Source organism: Lepus europaeus, chromosome 12 (assembly GCF_033115175.1).
Source record: "Lepus europaeus isolate LE1 chromosome 12, mLepTim1.pri, whole genome shotgun sequence".
In the NCBI taxonomy this organism is placed as follows: domain Eukaryota; kingdom Metazoa; phylum Chordata; class Mammalia; order Lagomorpha; family Leporidae; genus Lepus; species Lepus europaeus.
The window spans coordinates 69,264,887-69,284,488 of NC_084838.1; the positions used below are offsets into that span (position 1 = coordinate 69,264,887).

The window sequence follows — 19,602 nt, forward strand, 5'->3', positions numbered from 1 at the left end:
CTCTTAGAGCTCTGTTGTCACTTCAGAGAGATACTCATTTGGGGAATTTTGAGTGACTAAAATAATCATTACCACCTGAGTTTTCAGAAGGGCTAGAAAGATGACTTGACTCACTAGATGAGTGATTCCATGAGTCAGGAAGCCTTGCTTTAGTAATTTTTGAAGGTCTTATAAAATCTGAGCGTGAGGGCCAGCATTGTGGAACAGCAGGTTAAGCCGCCCTATGCAGCACAGGCATCCCGTATCGGAGGGCCAGTTGGAGTCCTGGGTGCTCCACTTCCCATCCACCTCCCTGCTATCATGCCGAGGCTGGCCCAGGTACTGCCACTCACATGGGAGACCCAGATGGATTTCCCAGCTCCTGACTTCATCCCGGCCCAGGCTTGGCAGTTGCGGCCATTTGGGGAGTGAATCAATGGATAGAAATGGCTTTCTCTCTGTTACTCTCCCTTTCAAATAAGTAAAAATAAATCTTCAAAAAATTTTTTAAAAACTCCATCTTGTAAAATTTAAATGGATTGAAATACATATATGCTTCTTGTAAAACATGCAGTTGCTTCTATCCTTGGGTATAAGAAAAGAAATTTGTCACAAAACCTTTTACTCTTGTGAAGATATCCATTTCTTTGTAAACCCTACCACTTAGAGCAACTTGGTGTTACAGTTTAATCTGTACCTTTCCAGAATTTCTTTGTACATTTGCATGCTTATGTATTTATTTCTTAGAAAAATGGGGTCATAGTCTACTACTTTATAACTTTTCTTGGAATGCATTCTTTTTGAAAAATCAGCTTTATTGAGTCATAATACACATGCCCTTCAATTTATCAATTTCAATTGTAAAATTCAGTGGTTTTTAGGTACATTCAGAGTTGCACAGTCATTATCATAATCAATTTTAGAACATTTGCATTACCCCAGAAAAAACCTTGCACTTAGTCACTCCCATTCTCCCTGAACACCAGGCAACCTATCAGCTCCCTGTCTACAGCTTTGCCTGTTCAAGTAATGGAGTTGTACAATATGTAGTCTTTTACATCTGACTTCTTTTACTTATTGTATATATGAGTTTTACCCATGTGGTAGCACATATCAATACTTTTTAAATTATGGCTGAATAACCCATTATATAGATAGGCTCTGTTTACCAGTTGATAGGCGTTTGGATTATTTCCACTGTTAGACTTGGGAATTAGGCTGCCGTGAACATTCATGTGGAAGTTTTTATGTGAACATATGTTTTCATATCAATAGGAGAGGTAGCTACCCAGGGTTAGGTCATGTGGTAAATTTGTGCTTAAGTTTTTAAGAAAATGCCCAACTAAACAACTAAGTTTTATTTGAAGCGATGTAAATTCTTATAATGGTAATAATTTTTATATTAGATTACTGCAATAAGTAAAATGGTAACGTCCAGAGCTGATGAGTATAGAGAAACAGGCACTTTCATACACTACTGGTGGAAAAGTGCCAGCATTGGTGTGTTTTATCAGTATGTGCTACTTTTTAAAATATTTGTGCACTCCTCAGTCTGGCAGGACCACTTCTGAGAACTTATGCTGCAGAAGTAGTTGTTGTTGACACATAGATCTAAATATTACATAATCATCTTGACATTTTTATAAAGGAGTAAAAAAGTGAAAATTCGTTCAGAGTCCATGAATAGGAGACTGATTATATAGATGATGACTAAAATTTCCTTCTCTGTTATCATTTTTTTTTTCCTCTTCTAGGACACATACATATTTTTTCTCCCATCTTAAAGAAAATTACTTTTACCCTCCACCCTAACTACTGCTACATTTCTCTGACCTGGTACTGCAGAATTCCTCAAAAAGAAAGGTCTGTGTCATAGTCCCTAGTGCCTTTGCTTCCATTCGTAGACCAGTTGTAGTCCTTTTTAGCATCCCTACTCTATCAGAACTGCTGTTGTAAAAGTCGCATTTTTTAATTCAGTTGTTGGTTTTCAGGTCTCATCTCACTTGGCTTCAACTTTTTCCCAGTTTTGTTTGTTAGTTCCTCCTGGTTTTTTTTTTTTTTTTCTGGATGTTGACGCCAAAACCAGAAGTAGAAGGAAGTAGAGCAGTGGGGATGATGCTTTGGGTCTGGTGACTTGAGTTTGTGTCTTCTCAAGTCTTAGGAGAACCTTGACTTTTCATTCTGGCATTTACATCTTAATTCCCCTCCACACTGCACTTGTTCCTTCCTCTTACATTAAGATGAACTCAAGTCTTTAAGAAGTAATGAACACACAAGCTGGAAATGTAGTTTCTAGATGATATGTGAAAGAATGTAAGTTGAAAGTGTTTCTGTAACTGCCTTCTGCCATTTTCTGTAAGGTGACCAACATAGAACTTCTTTTTTTAAAGATTTATTTTACTTGAAAGAGTTACAGAAAGGCAGAGGCAGAGAGAGAGATAGAGAGAGGTCTTCCATTCAGTGGTTCACTCCCCAAATGGCCGTAATGGCCACAGCTGTGTTGATCTGAAGGCAGGCGCCAGGAGCTTCTTCCAGGGCTCCCATGCAGGTGCAGGGGCCCAGGGACCTTGGACCATCCTCCACTGCCTTTCCAAGCCATAGCAGAGAGCTGGGTCAAAGTGGAGCAGCCAGGACTTGAACCGACGCCCATATGGGATGCTGGTACTGCAGGCGGTAGCTTTACCCGCTACACTACAGTGCCTATCCAGCTCTTTGCACCTCCTATCCAGCTCTCTGCTAATGGCCTGGGAAAGCAGTGGAGGGTGGCCCAAATGCTTGGGCCCCTGCAACCAAATGGGAGACCCAGAAGAAGCTCCTGGCTTCAGATGGGCCCAGCTTCGGCTATTGCAGCCATCTAGGGAATGAACATAAAACTTTCTAGGAGGTAAAGAGTACAGGATCTGTGGTTAGATGGCATACGTTTAAATCTCAACATCGATGCTGTAGCACATTATAGACACAGAACCTTTGACCAGACACAGAACTGCCCAAAGCTTTAGTTCCTTATCTAGAAAACTGGGACACCATTAGTGCCCACCCTTTAGGATTAATAACCACGGAGTGAAATTTTCAGATTCATAATTTCTTTTTTTTTTTTTGAAAAAAACTTCATTTTTAAAATTTTTTTAATTTTTTATTTATTTTTTTGACAGGCAGAGTGGATAGTGAGAGAGAAACAGAGAGAAAGGTCTTCCTCTTTGCCGTTGGTTCACCCTCCAATGGCCGCTGCGGCCAGCACATCGTGCTGATCCGAAGCCAGGAGCCAGGCGCTTCTCCCGGTCTCCCATGCGGGTGCAGGGCCCAAGGACTTGGGCCATCCTCCACTACCTTCCTGGGCAATAGCAGAGAGCTGGCCTGGAAGAGGGGCAACCAGGACAGAATCCGGCGCCCCAACCGGGTCTAGAACCCGGTGTGCTGGCGCCGCAAGGTGGAGGATTAGCCTGTTAAGCTACGGCGCCAGCCTAGATTCGTAATTTCTCATCTGAGAGGTTTGTTGATATCATGGGGAGTGTCTTACTCAGGAGTTGATTTGTCTCTGCCACCCTGAACCACACCCCACCTTTTAATTTGAGAGACAGAAACCTCCCATCCACTGGTTCTTTCCCCAAATGCCTATAGTGGCAAAGGCTGGACTGGCTGAAGCCAGGAGCTAGGAACTCGATCCAGTTATCCCTGGGGTGGCAGGAAGCCATCACTTCCTGTGTGTCGTGGTCAGTATTAGCTGGAGTTGGGAATTGAACATGGGCACTCCAACAGGATGTGGGCATCTTAAGTTGGGGTCTTAATTGCTAGGCCAAAAGCCTTCATCTCTTTATGCCATAACTTGTAGGATTCAGTGGATGATCAGTGAGACTGGAGCAGGACTGGAGCACTCGTGTAGTAATGGAATCCATAAGGGGTTAAAGGCCAAAGAGTGGCTATTTAAAACTGTAACTCCCTTTCTTGTTGATGGGTCTTACATTTTTCTCAAGTAGTTTTTATGTTACCATTCATAAAGTGAACTTAAATATTATCTTAATTTAGCCTTTAATCATAATGCTAAAAATGTGAACAGCTCTTAGTGTTCAGCTTAATGAGGTTTTTTTTTTTTATTTTATTTTTTTTTATTTTAAAGATTTATTTATTTGAGAGGCAGAGTTACAGTCAGATCTTCCATTTGCTGGTTCACTCCCTAGATGGCCGCAATAACCGGAGCTGGGCCCATCTGAAGGCAGGAGCCAGGAGCTTCTTCTGGGTCTCCCACATGGTTGCAGGGGTACAAGCACTTGGGCCACCCTCCACTGCTTTCCTAGGCCATTAGCAGAGAGCTGGATAGGAAGTGCAGCAGCCAGGACTTGAACTGGTGCCCATATGGGATGCCAGCACTGCAGGTGGAGGCTTAGTCTACTATACCACATCACTAGCCCTGCTTAATGAGTTTTTACAAATGCATTATATTCACGTAACCACCACCGACACCAAGATAGAATGTGTGATGGTTGCCCCAGAAATCTCCTTTGTCGTCTTTGCCTGTCATTCCTCCACCCAAGCGTTAGTACTCTAGTGACTTGTGTCTTGATAGATTTAATTTTGCTGGTATTTGAAGCTTATAGACGTTGTATTCATACACGCTGCTTTCTTTGGTGTATATGGCTTTTTTCCCCCCACTCATCATCATAGGATTCCTCCCTTTTGGGTTTAGTAGTAGTTCATTCTCTTTCATTGCTGAATGGAACTATATCATATGATCATTTACCCATTTTACTGGTGATGTTAGGTTGTTTCCAGGTTTTGGCTCTCATGAATGGTGCTGCTATGAAAATTCTTTTTCAGGGAGGGAATGGTGACTAAATTGAAACTGTAACACAAATTATCCCATTATCCTAAAGAAAAAAAAAAAAAAACTAGCTTTGAAAAAAGCTGCATGTACATGAAGATGTGGATGTAAAACTGTTAGTAATGATAAATTATAAACAGTAAAGAACTAGAGGTATATTCAGGAAAATGTTAAGCAGCTATTAAAGTGGTCCTGGGAGGATCTAGAAGCATAGGAAAATGCAGTGGTATAATGTCACATGAAAGAGCAATGTACAAAATATACCCATTCAGTACAGCTTTGTACACAATAGTAAGAAATGTGACGTTATGGAATTGACAAGTTATCTTAGGATAATAGACTTTAGTTTTTTTTTGTTATCAGACTTACTTTCTTTTTTTAATGAATGAACACCGATGCAATTTATTTTCTGATTTATAAGAGTAACTTCTAAGTGCAACAAATTAAATGCGTCAATTCTGAATTTGGAAAGTATAATGAAGAAAGATTCAAACTTTGCTTAGTGCTGTTACTTTAAAATTTTATACTTATAAAAGCTTTTTTTCCATTCTAAAAGTCAGGCACATAGATTTGTTAGCAAATACAGAAAAAGATAAAAAAACTTGTAAGGGGTTCTGGACCCATCTCCCCAAACCACCACTATTCCTATTTTTGATGTGTTAAAAATTCAGTATTATGTTTAAAGAGTTCCCAGACTGTTTGTAATGTGTCGTTGTGTTTCCATTCAGGTCCTGAAAATCCTTGGTTGGTTCAAGCTTATGTTTCAGCAGCAAAACACCCTTTTGCTTCTGTAGTGGCTCAGGAGGTGTTTCAGAGTGGAATCATTCCCTCGGATACTGACTTTCGCATCTACAGGGATTTTGGGAACATTCCAGGTATTTGTCAGTGGTTATGGGCTACTGTAACACTCTAAGTTATCAAAAGCAAGTTCTATGTGTCAAAAGTTTGTGAGTAAACAGTGTTTTATGTGAGCAAATTCTCTGAGCTACACATTTTGACTCACTGAAACAGGGTTCCTAATGTTTTCTTTTTTAAAAATAAAAAAATTTGTTCATTTCTTTGAAAGGGAGAGTGACAGAGTGAGAGCAAGAGAGATCTTCTCCATCTACTGGTTTACTCCCCAGATGGCTGGGACTGACCAGGCCCAAGGCAGAATCTGGGAACTCCATTTGGGTCCCCGTGCAGGGGCAGGGGTCCAAGCACTGGGGCCATCCTCTGCTGCTTTCCCAGGCACACCAGCAGGAAGTTGGATTGGAAGTGAATCAGCCAGGACTCCGCTCCTACAGTGCCTTCATTGTAAGCAGTGGCCCAGCCCACTGCACCACAACACTGGCCCCTAATGCTTTCTTTTCTAAACTGCATGTTAATTTACACGTTTGCCTTGTCTGGGATATATCATTTTGCCTCACGGTGTGACAGAATGGAGGAGAACTATTTATTTAATTCCCAAAAGACAGTGCCCAGTTCCTGCAGGGGTCTTTGACTTGCATTGTGATTGTCTTGTTTTGGCATCTTCTATAGCTTATTTGAGGTTAAAATTTGGCTTTGGCCTGGAAGGGTATGGATAGTAGTCTTGATAACCTCCTGAACTCAGTGTTTCTACCCCTTGCCGTATAACTTGGAATGCCTCCCTGCATACATTATGTGCCACAGCTATGGGTTCTAAACAAAGTTGGGAGACAGTTTGCATTGTTTATTCATAAATGTGACAGAGTAATCATACCACTACTTTGACATTCTGGCTTTTAGAATTTAATATATTAAACAAATAGGCCCAGAGCAAGGTTGAGTTTTAAAACAAAATGACTTTTTTCTATTTGTTTTTAGGAATAGACTTAGCTTTTATTGAAAATGGATACATTTATCACACCAAATATGACACAGCAGACAGAATTCTAACGGATTCCATTCAGAGAGCAGGTTGGTATCCCAACAGAGGTTTTTGACACACGGTAAGATGAAATATTAGGGATGACTTATAAACCTGAGAAAAAGCCGCCAATAGAGAGGCAGTATGTGATGTGAATGAGCTAGGACTTGGGAATGGAAGAGGCAAGAGTTTGAATTTAGTTTTGTAGTCTAATATAGCGGTTGAGAACAAAGGAATGTTTATTGTAAGGGACCTGGAAGAGGAGCTGACACGGGGTTATGGTAGGATTGCTGAGTGATAGGAGTACAGCCAGAGTGAAAGCTGTGAGTTGGAGGTGGCCCCAGGATACATAGCGGGGCATCTTGCTCAGATATAGAAAACAGGCTGACTCATGGTTGGTGAGGGCAAATGAGAGGGTTCTAGGACGGATGTCAGAGGGAGGCACAGGGGCAGGTGGCTTCTAAGTGCTACGTATGTCTGATGCTGAATCTTGAAGAGTTACCAGGATTCGGCTTGTGTAGAAGAGGGGAAGTTACACGCAAGAGCCCGGAATGAGTAGGGTGTGTTTGTGCGTGGGAAGCTGTGGATGGGTAGAGTGTCAGACTAGGATGGAAACAGTGTTTCCTAAAACAGAGAGGAATGAGGTAGAGTGTGGAGTGTATGGGAAGGAGAAGATAGCAGAAGCCTTTAAAAATCTGTAGGATTTTTATACTGTAAAAATAAGGATCCCTGCAGGCCGGAGTCCATGAGTGAACTCAGTAAGATGGTTCTAAGTGCTCTTAGTCTGGTGAGCAGGGTGGAATAGATGGTATAGGGAAGAGAGCCAGAACTCAGGGCCGCTGGAGGGGTCCGCGAACCAGTCTGATGAAAAGGGAAGTAGTATTAGAGCTGGCCAAACTGGCTATGTAGTTTGTGAAAAAAAGGACTAGAGCAAACAACACAAGTATGGAGAATGGACATTTTGGGGGCGAAGAGTAGAGCAAAGGTGGTGGACAAAGATTTGAGTTTTGAGTAGGATATTTTAGGCAGATGGAAAAGCCAGTGAGAGAAGTCTGGTGGGAAGAGTGTGTTTATCTTAATGGGGGCAAAAAGAGAAAGTCAAGGATGGGATGAGCAGCAGAAGAAAAGCACATCATTCAGGGCTGCTCACTGTTCCCACATTCAAGTTTAAACTCACTCATTCTTGGATTGATACAACTGATATTTACTATATCTAGTATAGACTTTTTTTAAAAAAAATTTTTTTTTGGAGTAATTTTTTTTTTTTTTTTGACAGGCAGAGTGGACAGTGAGAGAGAGAAAGGTCTTCCTTTGCCATTGGTTCACCCTCCAATGGCCGCCGCGGTAGGCGCGCTGCGGCCGGCGCACCGCGCTGATCCGATGGCAGGAGCCAGGTGCTTCTCCTGGTCTCCCATGGGGTGCAGGACCCAAGGACTTGGGCCATCCTCCACTGCACTCCCTGGCCACAGCAGAGAGCTGGCCTGGAAGAGGGGCAACCGGGACAGGATCGGTGCCCCGACCGGGACTAGAACCCGGTGTGCCGGCGCCGCAAGGTGGAGGATTAGCCTATTGAGTCACGGCGCCGGCCTAGACTTTCTTTTTTTTTTTTTTTAAGATTTATTTACTTATTTGAAGGCAGATATATAGGGAGGCAGAGGCAGAGAGAATGAGTGAGGTCTTCTATCCACCAGTTCACTCCCCAGATGGCTGCAATGGCTGGAGCTGCGCCGATCTGCAGCCAGGAGCCCGGGGGGTTCTTCTAGGTCTCCCACTCAGGTGCAGCGGCCCAAGCTCTGGGGCCATCTTCTACTGCTTTCCCAGGCCATAGCAGAGAGCTGGATCAGAAGAGGAGCAGCCGGGACTAGAACCGGTGCCCATATGGGATGCTGGCACTGCAGGCGGCAGCTTTACCTGCTACACTACAGTGCTGGCCCCTACTCAAAACCTTTTATATACCAGATTTCGCTAGATAGTGAATTTCTGCTTCTCCCGTGTCTTGACTGAATACTTTGTTTCGCCATTCAGGACTGTTTCCTGTATTTGGAAGTGTTGCATCCTAGTTTTGACAATCTTCCCCCATTTTTGCTAGCTCCTATCCATTTAGTTATCAGTATGACTTCCTTGGGGAGACTCCCCTGACTTCCAAAGTGCCAGTCATCTCCCATGATATGTTCCTGTGGAGCTCTCCTGTCTCCTCATTTCATTTTTTTTTTTGATTATAGTATTTTTATTTTTATTTATTTTTTTAATTTAACTTTTATTTAATGAATATAAATTTCCAAAGTACAGCTTATGGGTTACAATGGCTTCCCCCTCCCAAAACTTCCCTCCTACCCACAACCCTCCCCTTTCCCGCTCCCTCTCCCCTTCCAATCACATCATGATTCATTTTCAATTCTCTTTATATACAGAAGATCAGTTTAGTATATATTAGGTAACGATTTCAACAGTTTGCCCCAAATAGCAACACAAAGTGAAAAAAAATACTGTTGGAGTACTAGTTATAGCATTAAATAAGAGTGTACAGCACATTAAAGACAGAGATCCTACATAATATTAATTTGAAAAACTTGTTCTGTTTCTGTGAGCTTCACGGGAGACCTTTGTCTCTTGGTTCACCACTGAATTACCGGTACCTAGAATGAGTCTGGTAGTTCACATATATTAAATGGGGACTGAGAAATAGCCTTTGGGTTTGTCCACAGTGAGGGCACACCAGATGGCAGGGAAAGGTTGTTACAGAAGGGAAGGAACAAAGGCCAACTGGCCGCGCTCTCAGCTGGAGAGGAAATGGAGCAGAGGGGCATGGACTTGGAGAAAGTCACTAAGACAAGTTGCAGAGAGCAGTAGGGTCGTAGGAAGCTCCTTTGGTTTATGTTCTGTCTAGCTCATTCTTTGTTGAAATAGTAGATGGCTTATTGCTGCTTAAATTGTTGTATGTGTAAATCCTATTTAGATACTCATTTTTCTCTACTAATAGGTGACAACATTTTAGCAGTTCTTAAATATCTGGCGACATCTGAGATGCTGGCTACTTCTTCTCAGTACCAACATGGAAACATGGTTTTCTTTGATGTGCTTGGCCTCTTTGTCGTTGCCTACCCCTCTCGAGTTGGCTCGATAATCAACTACATGGTGGTAATGGCTGCTGTTTTGTACCTGGGCAAAAAACTGTTCCAGCCCAGACATAAAAGTAAGTCTTTTCCTCTAAAATTACAATAATGGCATAGTTGTGGGATTTGCTGGAAGTTTTTTAGTTAGTTTGTTTGTATCTTAAGCAAATCATATCTTAAGTGATGTTAAGAGTAATGTTTGATTTGTATTGTAAGGAATTCCTAAATAAGTAGTAAGATACTCATTATGCTTTCAGTATGTATTTACATACTCCATAGAAGTACAACATAAGAGTTACTGAAAAGTGGTTGTGAAGATTTGCTTTGAGTGGGTAGTCCCATTAAAAAGTCATTTCCACATTACAGACAATAGCACACTGATTTGAAGTACCAGTGAGTTGCTTTTGGGAAATTTGATACTTTTTGCATGAAGTGTTTTCTACTTGAAATGTTTCAGAATCTAAGTTGTTACATGTTGTTACAAGAGGAAATATTTAGTAGCAATTTAATTTTTTAAATTGAAAGGCAGACACAGAGAAAAGGGTGAAAGAGAGGTTTCACATCTGAGATTACTCCTTAGATGCCCACAGCAGCTGGGGTCAGGCCTGACCAAAGCCAGGAGACAGGAACTCAGTTTGGATCTCTCATGTGGGTGGGGCGGTCAAGCACTTGAGCCACCTGCTGCCTCCCAGGATACACATCTTCCAGCATGGAAGGGAAGCTGGGTCTCGGACCCAGGCATTCCAGTATGGGATGCAGGCATTTCTTTTTCTTTTCTTTCTTTTTTCCTAGAAACCTTTTATTTAAGGTATACAAACTTCATGTATTTCATAAAGATTAACCCTACGCTAAGTGCAGAGTTCAACAAATAATATGGAAAATAAAACAAAGTGTTCCTCAGCAGTTGAGCCAAGGGCTGTAAACAATCAGCACATCTCAGTGTCAATTTAACTTACACAGATTACCTCCTAGGTATTCTGTTAGTTACCATAGATCAAGGGGAACATACGATAATTGTCTTTTTGGGACTGGCTTATGGGATGCAGGCATTTCAAGTGGTGCCTTAATCACTATGCCAAATGCCCATCCCTTTAGTACAGTTTGAATAATCCTTTATCACTCGTTCTTTTTCCCGTGGTCCTAATCTTCTTATGTTAGCTTTTAAAAGCAAGATTTTATATTGAACTCTGCCTTCAATTCTTGGTAATTTTAAAAAAAGATTTGTTTACTTATTTGAAAGTCAGAATTAGAGGGAGAGAGAGAGATCTTCCATCCATTGGTTCACTCTCCAAAAGGCAGCAATGGCTGGAGCTGGGCTGATCTGAAGCCAGGAGCCAGGAACTTGTTCCAGGTCTCCCACAAAGGTGCAGGGGCCCAAGCACTTGAGCCATCCTCCCCTGCTTTCCCAGGCTGTTAGCAGGGAGCTGGATCAGTAGAGCAGCCAGGACTTAAACACATGGGATGCTGGCACCACATATAGCCGGCCCCCTTGGTAATATTTTGATGCACAAAGCATCCCAAAAGGTGATGAAGACTAAGACTCAGTCACACTTCCCTAGGAAGGAACCACCCTGAAAGACTGACCCCTTTGAATCTTCAGTTTCCACAGACTCTCAGTAAATGGTACTTATTACCCCGATACTCTTCCAGTTCTAGTGCTTACCAAACCTCAACACTGGGACACTCTAGTACTTTTCACTTATGATGGTGAGGGGCCAGCGTTATGGTGTGTGGATAAAGCCATTACATGTGATGCTAGCATCCCTTGTGGGCACTGGTTCTTGTCCTGGCTGCTCCCTTCCTGTCCAGCTCCCTGCTGATGGCCTGGGAAAGCAGGGGGAGATGATGCAAGTGTTTGGGCCCCTGCATCCAAGTGGGAGACCCAGATGAAGCTCCTAGTTCATGGCTCCTGCCTGACCCTGCTCTGGCTGTTGTGGCCATCTGGGGATTGAACCAGCAGATGGGATATCCCTGTTTGACCCCCTCTCTCTCTAAGTCTTTTAAATAAACCTTAAAAAAAATTATAGTGGTGTATTTTTTAACATGTCTTGTTATCTCTACTAACTGGTTATGTAATTGATTTGATGAAGATGCTGATCAACTTTGTTTTCTTTTGATTAGCTGTCAACTATACGAAAGACTTCCTGTGTGGACTTGGCATCACCCTGATTAGCTGGTTCACTAGCCTTGTTACGGTTCTCATTATAGCAGTGTTCATCTCTCTCATTGGACAGTCTCTCTCATGGTATAACCACTTCTATGTCTCCGTTTGTCTGTATGGAACAGCTGCTGCAGCCAAAATAATACTCATACATACCCTTGCAAAAAGATTTTATTTCATGGTGAGTGTTTGGTATGTTTATTGATTCCTTTCTTTCTGCCTGCAGTGATTAAGACGAACTCAAGTGAGATTCATTGTAGTTGGCCTTTTGAGCATGGTTATAGGATGCTCTCGCACAGCTGTACTAGTTTTTGGGAAGATTTCTTATTCTGAGGGCTGTGTCGCAGAATTCCGTTGTGGTTACAAAGCTGGCTGTGAGCAGTGCTTAGTGTGGTGGTGCCGGTGAGGCTTGGCTCGGTCTGCCTCCGCTGCGTTGGCTGCAGTGGGCTCACGGTGCTCACCAGCCTGCCACCCTTTCTGTGCTCACCTGGGCTTCCTGTTTGTTTCTGTCCTAAACTGGAACATACACCTCATGAAGGGAGGGATTGTTTGAATCATTGCTGTATCCTGTTCACAGTCAGTGCTTGACATATAGCAGTAACACACAGTGAGCATTTGTTGTCTAAAAGAGTATTTTTACTTGACTTTTTTGCTTTCATAGATTTTTTAATTTTGATTTTTAGTTTTTAGTAGATTCACTGTGATTTGTATATACAATTCTAAGAACTTAATGATATTCCCTTCTTCCCTCTCTACCACCATCCCTCCTTCCTTCTCCCCTTTTTTTTTTTTTTTTTAGTTTTTGAGGTAACATTTAAAATTTACATTAGAGTAAAAAGGCTTAATACTTCACCCCCTAATTTAATGGGAATATAGACAATGCTATAAATAATAATTGACTGGGAAAATGACCATTTCACCGATATACAGTAAATTTTAAGGTAATCACAGATCATTAAAACTGTACTAGTATAATATTCTTAACCATTGGTTTAACAAAGGTAAAAGACAGTTTTACAAAACTATATTTGCAGCAATGATAATAAATAAATTTTTTTGGTTTGTTTAAATTTTAGTTCCCACATATAAGGGAGAACATGCAGTTATTTGTCTTTTTGGGTCCAGCTTATTTCAGTCATCATGTCTTCCAATTGCATCCATGTCAGAATTTCATTCTTTTTTATAGCTGAATAATATTCCATTGTGTATACATAACACATATTTTTATGCATTCAACCGATGGCTGCCTTGGTTGATTCCAAATTTTGGCTATTGCCTTCACTTTTACTTTTAATCTGGGTTGCTGATACACATGCTGAGAGCATGTACGTGTGGCATTGGAGTTAAAGATATATTGCCATGGGAAAAGGGAGGCAAAATAGAGTTCCAAATGACTGATTTTTTCAGAGAATACTGTAATACTGTTATAGTTTCAACTACAAATTTATTGGAAAAAATAAAATCAGGAATTAAGGTTATGAAATAATAGAATTAAACGAATTATATTGAAATAAATGTTACAATTTTTGATTTTCTAAGTAAATTGAAGGGAAAAGTATTTTTTAAAAGATTTATGTATGGCCGGCGCCACGGCTCACTAGGCTAATCCTCCGCCTTGCGGTGCCGGCACACCGGGTTCTAGTCCCGGTCGGGGCACCAATCCTGTCCCGGTTGCCCCTCTTCCAGGCCAGCTCTCTGCTGTGGCCAGGGAGTGCAGTGGAGGATGGCCCAAGTCCTTTGGCCCTGCACCCCATGGGAGACCAGGATAAGCACCTGGCTCCTGCCATCGGATCAGCGCGGTGCGCCGGCCGCAGCGCGCCTACCGCGGCGCGCCTACCGCGGCGGCCATTGGAGGGTGAACCAACGGCAAAAGGAAGACCTTTCTCTCTGTCTCTCTCTCACTGTCCACTCTGCCTGTCAAAAAAAAAAAAAAAATTAAAAAAAAAAAGATTTATGTATATATTTGAAAGCCAGAGATAAAGGAGAGAGGGAGATCTTCCATCCACTTCCATTCAAGATAGAGAAGTTCACTCCCCAAATGGCTGCAGTGGCCAGAGCTGGGCCAGGCTGAAGCAGGAGCCAGGAGCTTCTTCCAGGTCTCCCACATTGGGGCCGGGGCCTAAGTACTTGGTCCCTGCTTTCCCAGGCTCATTAGCAGGAAGGTCGGTTAGAAGCGGAGCACCCGGGACTTAAATAGGGGCTTATATGGGATGTTGGTGCTGTAGAGGCTTAATCTTCTGTGCCACAACGCCAGCCCCAGGAGAAGTATTTCTCAGCTCCATTGTTTCCACAACAGCCCAAATAGCCAAAATGCACTGAATTTTTCTTTTTCCCTATTTGTCCTGATAGGGATTCTAATGAAGGCATGGAAGATTTGGTGCTGAGTCATGGTCTCATATTAGTTAATGTTGGGGTGGGGTTTGAAGAACCCTTGCGTGTAGGCAGGTCCTATTTTTTTTTTTTTTTTGAAGACAAGAATTTATTTATTTGAAAGAGTTACAGAGAACGAGAGGCTGAAGCAGAGAGATCTTCCACCCACTTGTTCCCTCTGCAAATGGCTGCAATGACCATGCCAGGCCAGGCCAGAGCCAGGAGCTTCATCTAGGTCGTCTTCATGGGTACAGGGGCCCAAGCACTTGGGCCATTTTCCACTGCTTTCCCAGGGGCATTAGCAAGGAATTTGATTGGAAGTGGAGCAGGCAGGACTTGAACTGGTGCCCACATGGGAAGCCGGCACTGCAGGTGGCGGTTTTACCCATTGTGCCAGAGTGCCAGCCCCAGGCAGGTCCTATTGAAGACAGGTTCTTTTAGGTGAGCCAGCCGCTGTGGTTGAGCTCAGACTTGGTGGCATCAGTTTCCAAAAGAATTACACCATGCTTGTTCTTAGGTTGTAATCAGTGCATCTGCTCATTGCGGATTGGGGAAGGGGCGGGATGGAAATGCTTAGGAAAATTCCATTTACTTTTACAGATTTCACTTGTCTTTTCATAACACTTTGGGCTAGAAGCACAATGGAATGAGTGTTTCACTTTAATTTTATACGTATTCTTTAAGCATTCAGTAGGCATGCTCAGGCCTGATGGTAGGAGATTCCTAAGAGTGCGATTACCATTTTGGGGAGCTCACAGTGCATTCAGATGTGGGATGATAACGATTGGAACACACTGTGGAATGGAGGGGAAGAGACTAACTAGGCACAGCGCTACACAGCATTGCGGGGCAGAGGGATGAGGGTTGCTTTTAGAGTGAGGAAGGCATCATGAGGGGATGGTGATTCTTGAACAAGGTTTTTGAAGGATGCATAGAGGTTGACCAGATGGACAACAGTATGATGACCAGTCACATGGAAATGTACTGGTGCATTCGGGTCATAGACATAAAAATGTCCAACATGGAGAAGACAGTGGCTAGAAAAATAGGTGATAGTGAACTTGGAGTGTGACTGTAAAAAATCAGTGGGGCCACAATTAAAATTTTCTGAGTAGGACAGTGAGCAAGAGATTTCTTAATTTTGTGAGAAAATACTGGTCAGTGTATAGAATAATGGTAATGGGACAGGGATGAGAGGGTTAAATAGAGGTGAGAATGAAAATAGATTTGATAGGTGTTTATTTAACCTTTGGTAAGCTTTGGGCACTTAATGTAAAAACATTTTGTTATTCAATTTTCATTGCTGTGTGGTTTTCAGTTTCAAATAGAATTCTAAGAATTATTATTTAAGATTAGTTTATTTGAGAGGCAGAATTATAGACAGAGAGGGAAAGACAGATCTTCCATCTGCTGTTTCACTCCCCAAATGGCTACAATGGCCGGAGCTGGGTTGATCTGAAGCCGGGAGCTTTTTCCAGGTCTCCCACAGGGGTTCAGGAGCTCAGGGACTTGGGCCATCATCTACTGCTTTCCCAGGCCACAACAGAGAGCTGGATTGGAAGTGGAGCAGCCGAGACTTGAACTGGCGCTCACATGGGATGCTGGTGCTGCAGGCAGTGGCTTTACCTGCTAGGCCACAGTGCCAGCCCCAGAATTTTTTTTTTCTTTTTAAGCACCAAGCCTGTTTCTCTCTACCCCCACCCCCAGTTTGAGAGTTTAGTGAGATCTTCCATCTGCTGGTTTGCTCCCCAAATGACTGAAAAGGCCAACACTAGGCCAGGCGGAAGCTAGGAGCTTCTTCTAGGTCTCCCACATGGGTGGCAGGAGCCCGAACACTTGGGCCATCTTTTGCCGCTTTCCCAGACACATTAGTGTAGAGCTGGATCAGAAGTGGAGCAGCTGGAATGCCATCTGGCATCCATGTGGAATGCTGGTGACACTGGCGCAGACCCAGATCAACACTGCTGAACCTCGAAGTATTTAACAACTATAGCTGATCTTTCATTGGCCAAAGAATGGGCTGTTGAATGAACCTTGTTTTAAAAACATATGACAAACTCTTTTGAGCTCTTGAGATGGGGTCCCTTAAAACACACATGTTCTGAGATACATAGAAATGGGAAGTCGGAGGAAGGAGAAACTTCAGTGGATATATTTGCATGTTGGTATGAATACACTATAACGTCCATGTTCATATTAATAGAACCTGTGCAGATATTAAGATGTAGTCAGCTCTGCTTTTTTCTTAAGAGCACACAGGAACCCTTGGCAACTTCAAGTCTCAAAGATGAAATTTTATACTATGAAAGCACCAGGAGAAGTGGGTGGAGGTGCAGTGTAAGAGCAGTTGGAGATACAGGAGAGGCAGGAAAATGAAGCTAACTCTAGATGGCCATTGCTTTCGCTCGCGGTTTTTAGAAGGTGCTGCTGTGGTCCTGCAGCAGCTGGTAATGTTCTTCACGGGCCATTTCTCTATTGCGCTTGAGGAGTCTCTGCAAGTCGTCACGAACAGAAAAGCTTATAGACATTGATGTTTTTAGGAGAGTCCTTTCTTCTATCTCAGACCATTTCCTGTGCAGTAATTTGAACTATCTCATGATAAAAAGTTAGCTTTGCCAGTGTTTATACTTTGTCTGTTTAAACAGTAGAACCTGCTTAAAACAAATTGCAGCTCTCTCGAGCAGTGAGAATTGTGTTACAATACGTGATCTTTGTGAATGCCCTGTGAGTGAGACTGCATGTGTAATGTTCTTTCTTTCAGAATGCCAGTGACCAGTATCTGGGAGAAGTATTTTTTGACATCTCGCTGTTTGTGCATTGTGGTTTTCTTGTAACCCTCACTTATCACGGACTTTGCTCAGCATTCGTTAGTGCTGTCTGGGTAGTGTTTCCATTGCTCACAAAGCTTTGCGTGCACAAGGACTTTAAGCAGCATGGTAGGATACTTTTGTTTATGATACAAATGGAAAAAATACCTTAAAATACATAAGTTCTAGCTTCTACAGTAAATTTATTTTCTAAGTTTATTTTTTAAAAATTTTCATATCACTCAGATTTGTATTTTATACCCCATTGCATTCTGATTTTGAACATATATACTAATGATACATTGAATTACTTTGTATTTTCTTACGTGAATTTTTCCTGAGAGAAAGTATCTTATCTAACTAGATAACAGTACCTAAAGGACACGTCACCTCACCTCTAACCTAATTTGTTAGGTGCCAAGGTCCACCAGTTCTGTAAAATCTGTATCTCCCCGTGAATTTCAGATGTGTGTTTTCCTTTTTTCCCTAGGTGCCCAAGGAAAATTTGTTGCCCTCTACCTTTTGGGGATGTTTGTTCCTTATCTTTACGCACTGTACCTCATCTGGGCGGTGTTTGAGATGTTTACCCCCATCCTGGGGAGAAGCGGCTCGGAAATCCCACCTGACGTCGTGCTGGCATCCATCTTGGCTGGCTGTACGATGATCCTCTCTTCTTACTTTGTAAGTAAAACATCTTGGTTTTCATTTTAAAAAGGTGATGAATTTGAGAGGCAGAGAGACAGACAGACATTTGGTTCACTCTCCAGATGCCTGCAGCAGCCCAGGCTGGGATGTGGGGCTAGAGCCAGGAGCCAGGAATTCATTCCATCCAGGTCCCTCACATGGGTGGCAAGGACCCAACCACTTGAGCCATCACCTGCCGCCCCCTAGGGTCTGCACTGGTGGGAAGCGAGAATCAGGAGTGGGGCTGGGACTCAAACCCAGGCACTCTGATAGAGGACGCAGGCTAATGTGGGTTTAACTACTAGGCCCTTTTTCATACGGAAATGTGACGATTTTAACCATATTAGGTTCTATGATTAGCACTGCTTAGACTTTATCGAGGAAGTGTTGAGCAGATAAAATGGTGAATGGCTGGGTGTCTTGTGGGTTCACTTTGGTTTAGAAGTAGGAGTTTTTTTATGGCTGCATTTGAAATTTTTTAAATTTTTGTTCTCCATCCTTCCAGATCCTATGATTATGTTTTTGAAACCTTTCAAACTACCTGAATGTGAATCTGTAGCATGAATACCAAATGAGGATTGTTAGATGCTGCCCTGCAGTGAACTTTTAGGAAGGTTACTCACCGTGTTCTGATGACAGCATTAGTAAATACACGAAGCTGTTTGTGCTGTGTAGTGTGAATGAGGCTTTGTCATGTCAGGGTTCATTCACTGCATCTGTCTCCTTGGGTCGTGCATCATGCACACCTGTGATCCCCAAGCATGCTTTCACCTACTGAGAAGGCAACACAGTCAAGGCCTTGTCAGTCCTCGTTGTTACTGTCAGTGTCCTCCCCTAGGAAGCAGGTTCCTCCCTTTGCGCTCCTCTTCCCTTGGAACGCTCCAGAGGACAGGGACAGTGATGCAGAGTTTCAGAGCACACTCCCCTTTGGTAGAGCAAGTGCCGGGCATGGTTTCACTCACATGTCCAGAACTCGGGTCTAGCCGCTCTAGGGAAGGAAGGCTATGTTTTGTGGCACTTTCAGCTTGGAATTCTGAAGAACGAATTCCTGCATGCACATAACTGTGCCTTGAGATATGAGGCTAGGGGGCCGAACAGAAAGCTGTGGCTCTACTGTCGTCCTTTCCCTCAGGGAGAGAACAGTGAGCCCTTTCAGACTGATGCAGCAAAGGGCATCTCTGGTGTGGGTTAGGTTCTGGAGACAAAAGGTAAGACAGGGTCAGCATCATCTTTGGAAGTCCTTAAATAGCCAGCAATGCTCACTATATGTGGCCATGTGTATGTATGTAGCTTTGTGGAATAACTCTTAGACCCATTGTCATTTGAGGTCAGCTGGCTAGTCTTAAAAGAAATTGAGTGTTCTTTTTTAAAGATTTATTTCTTTATTTTAAAGTCAGAGTTCTATAGAGAGAGAAGGAGAAGGAGAAAGAGGTCTTCCATCTGCTTGTTTGCTCCCCAACTGGCTGCAACAGCCAGAGCTGTGCTGATCTGGAGCCAGCAGCTTCTTCCCGGTTTCCCACGCGGATGGGGCCTAAGGACTTGGGCCATCTTCCACTGCTTTCCCAGACCATAGCAGAGAGCTGGATCGGAAGTGGAGCAACCAGGACTCAAACTGGGGCCCATATGGGATGCCGGCACTGCAGGTGGCAGCTTTACCCGCTACGCCACAGTGCTGGCCCCTATACTTTTTTTTTTGGACAGGTAGAGTTATAGAAAGTGAGAGAAAGGTCTTCCTTCTGTTGGTTCACTCCCCAAATGGCCGCTACCGCCGGTGCTGCACTGATCCGAAGCCAGGAGCCAGG

The 19,602-nt window shown here is 43.0% G+C and overlaps 1 protein-coding gene across 1 annotated transcript in view; it reads left to right on the forward strand.

Annotated features, from left to right (window-relative positions):
* The window catches only part of ERMP1 (endoplasmic reticulum metallopeptidase 1), a 50,256-nt gene that overhangs the window by 17,833 nt on the left and 12,821 nt on the right, over nucleotides 1-19,602 (forward strand). Inside the window, exons 5-10 of the mRNA XM_062208307.1 lie at nucleotides 5,524-5,670; nucleotides 6,623-6,715; nucleotides 9,646-9,858; nucleotides 11,900-12,120; nucleotides 17,071-17,245; nucleotides 17,607-17,797. Coding sequence (XP_062064291.1) covers nucleotides 5,524-5,670; nucleotides 6,623-6,715; nucleotides 9,646-9,858; nucleotides 11,900-12,120; nucleotides 17,071-17,245; nucleotides 17,607-17,797 — 1,040 coding nt within the window. The remainder of the gene's footprint in view (nucleotides 1-5,523; nucleotides 5,671-6,622; nucleotides 6,716-9,645; nucleotides 9,859-11,899; nucleotides 12,121-17,070; nucleotides 17,246-17,606; nucleotides 17,798-19,602) is intronic.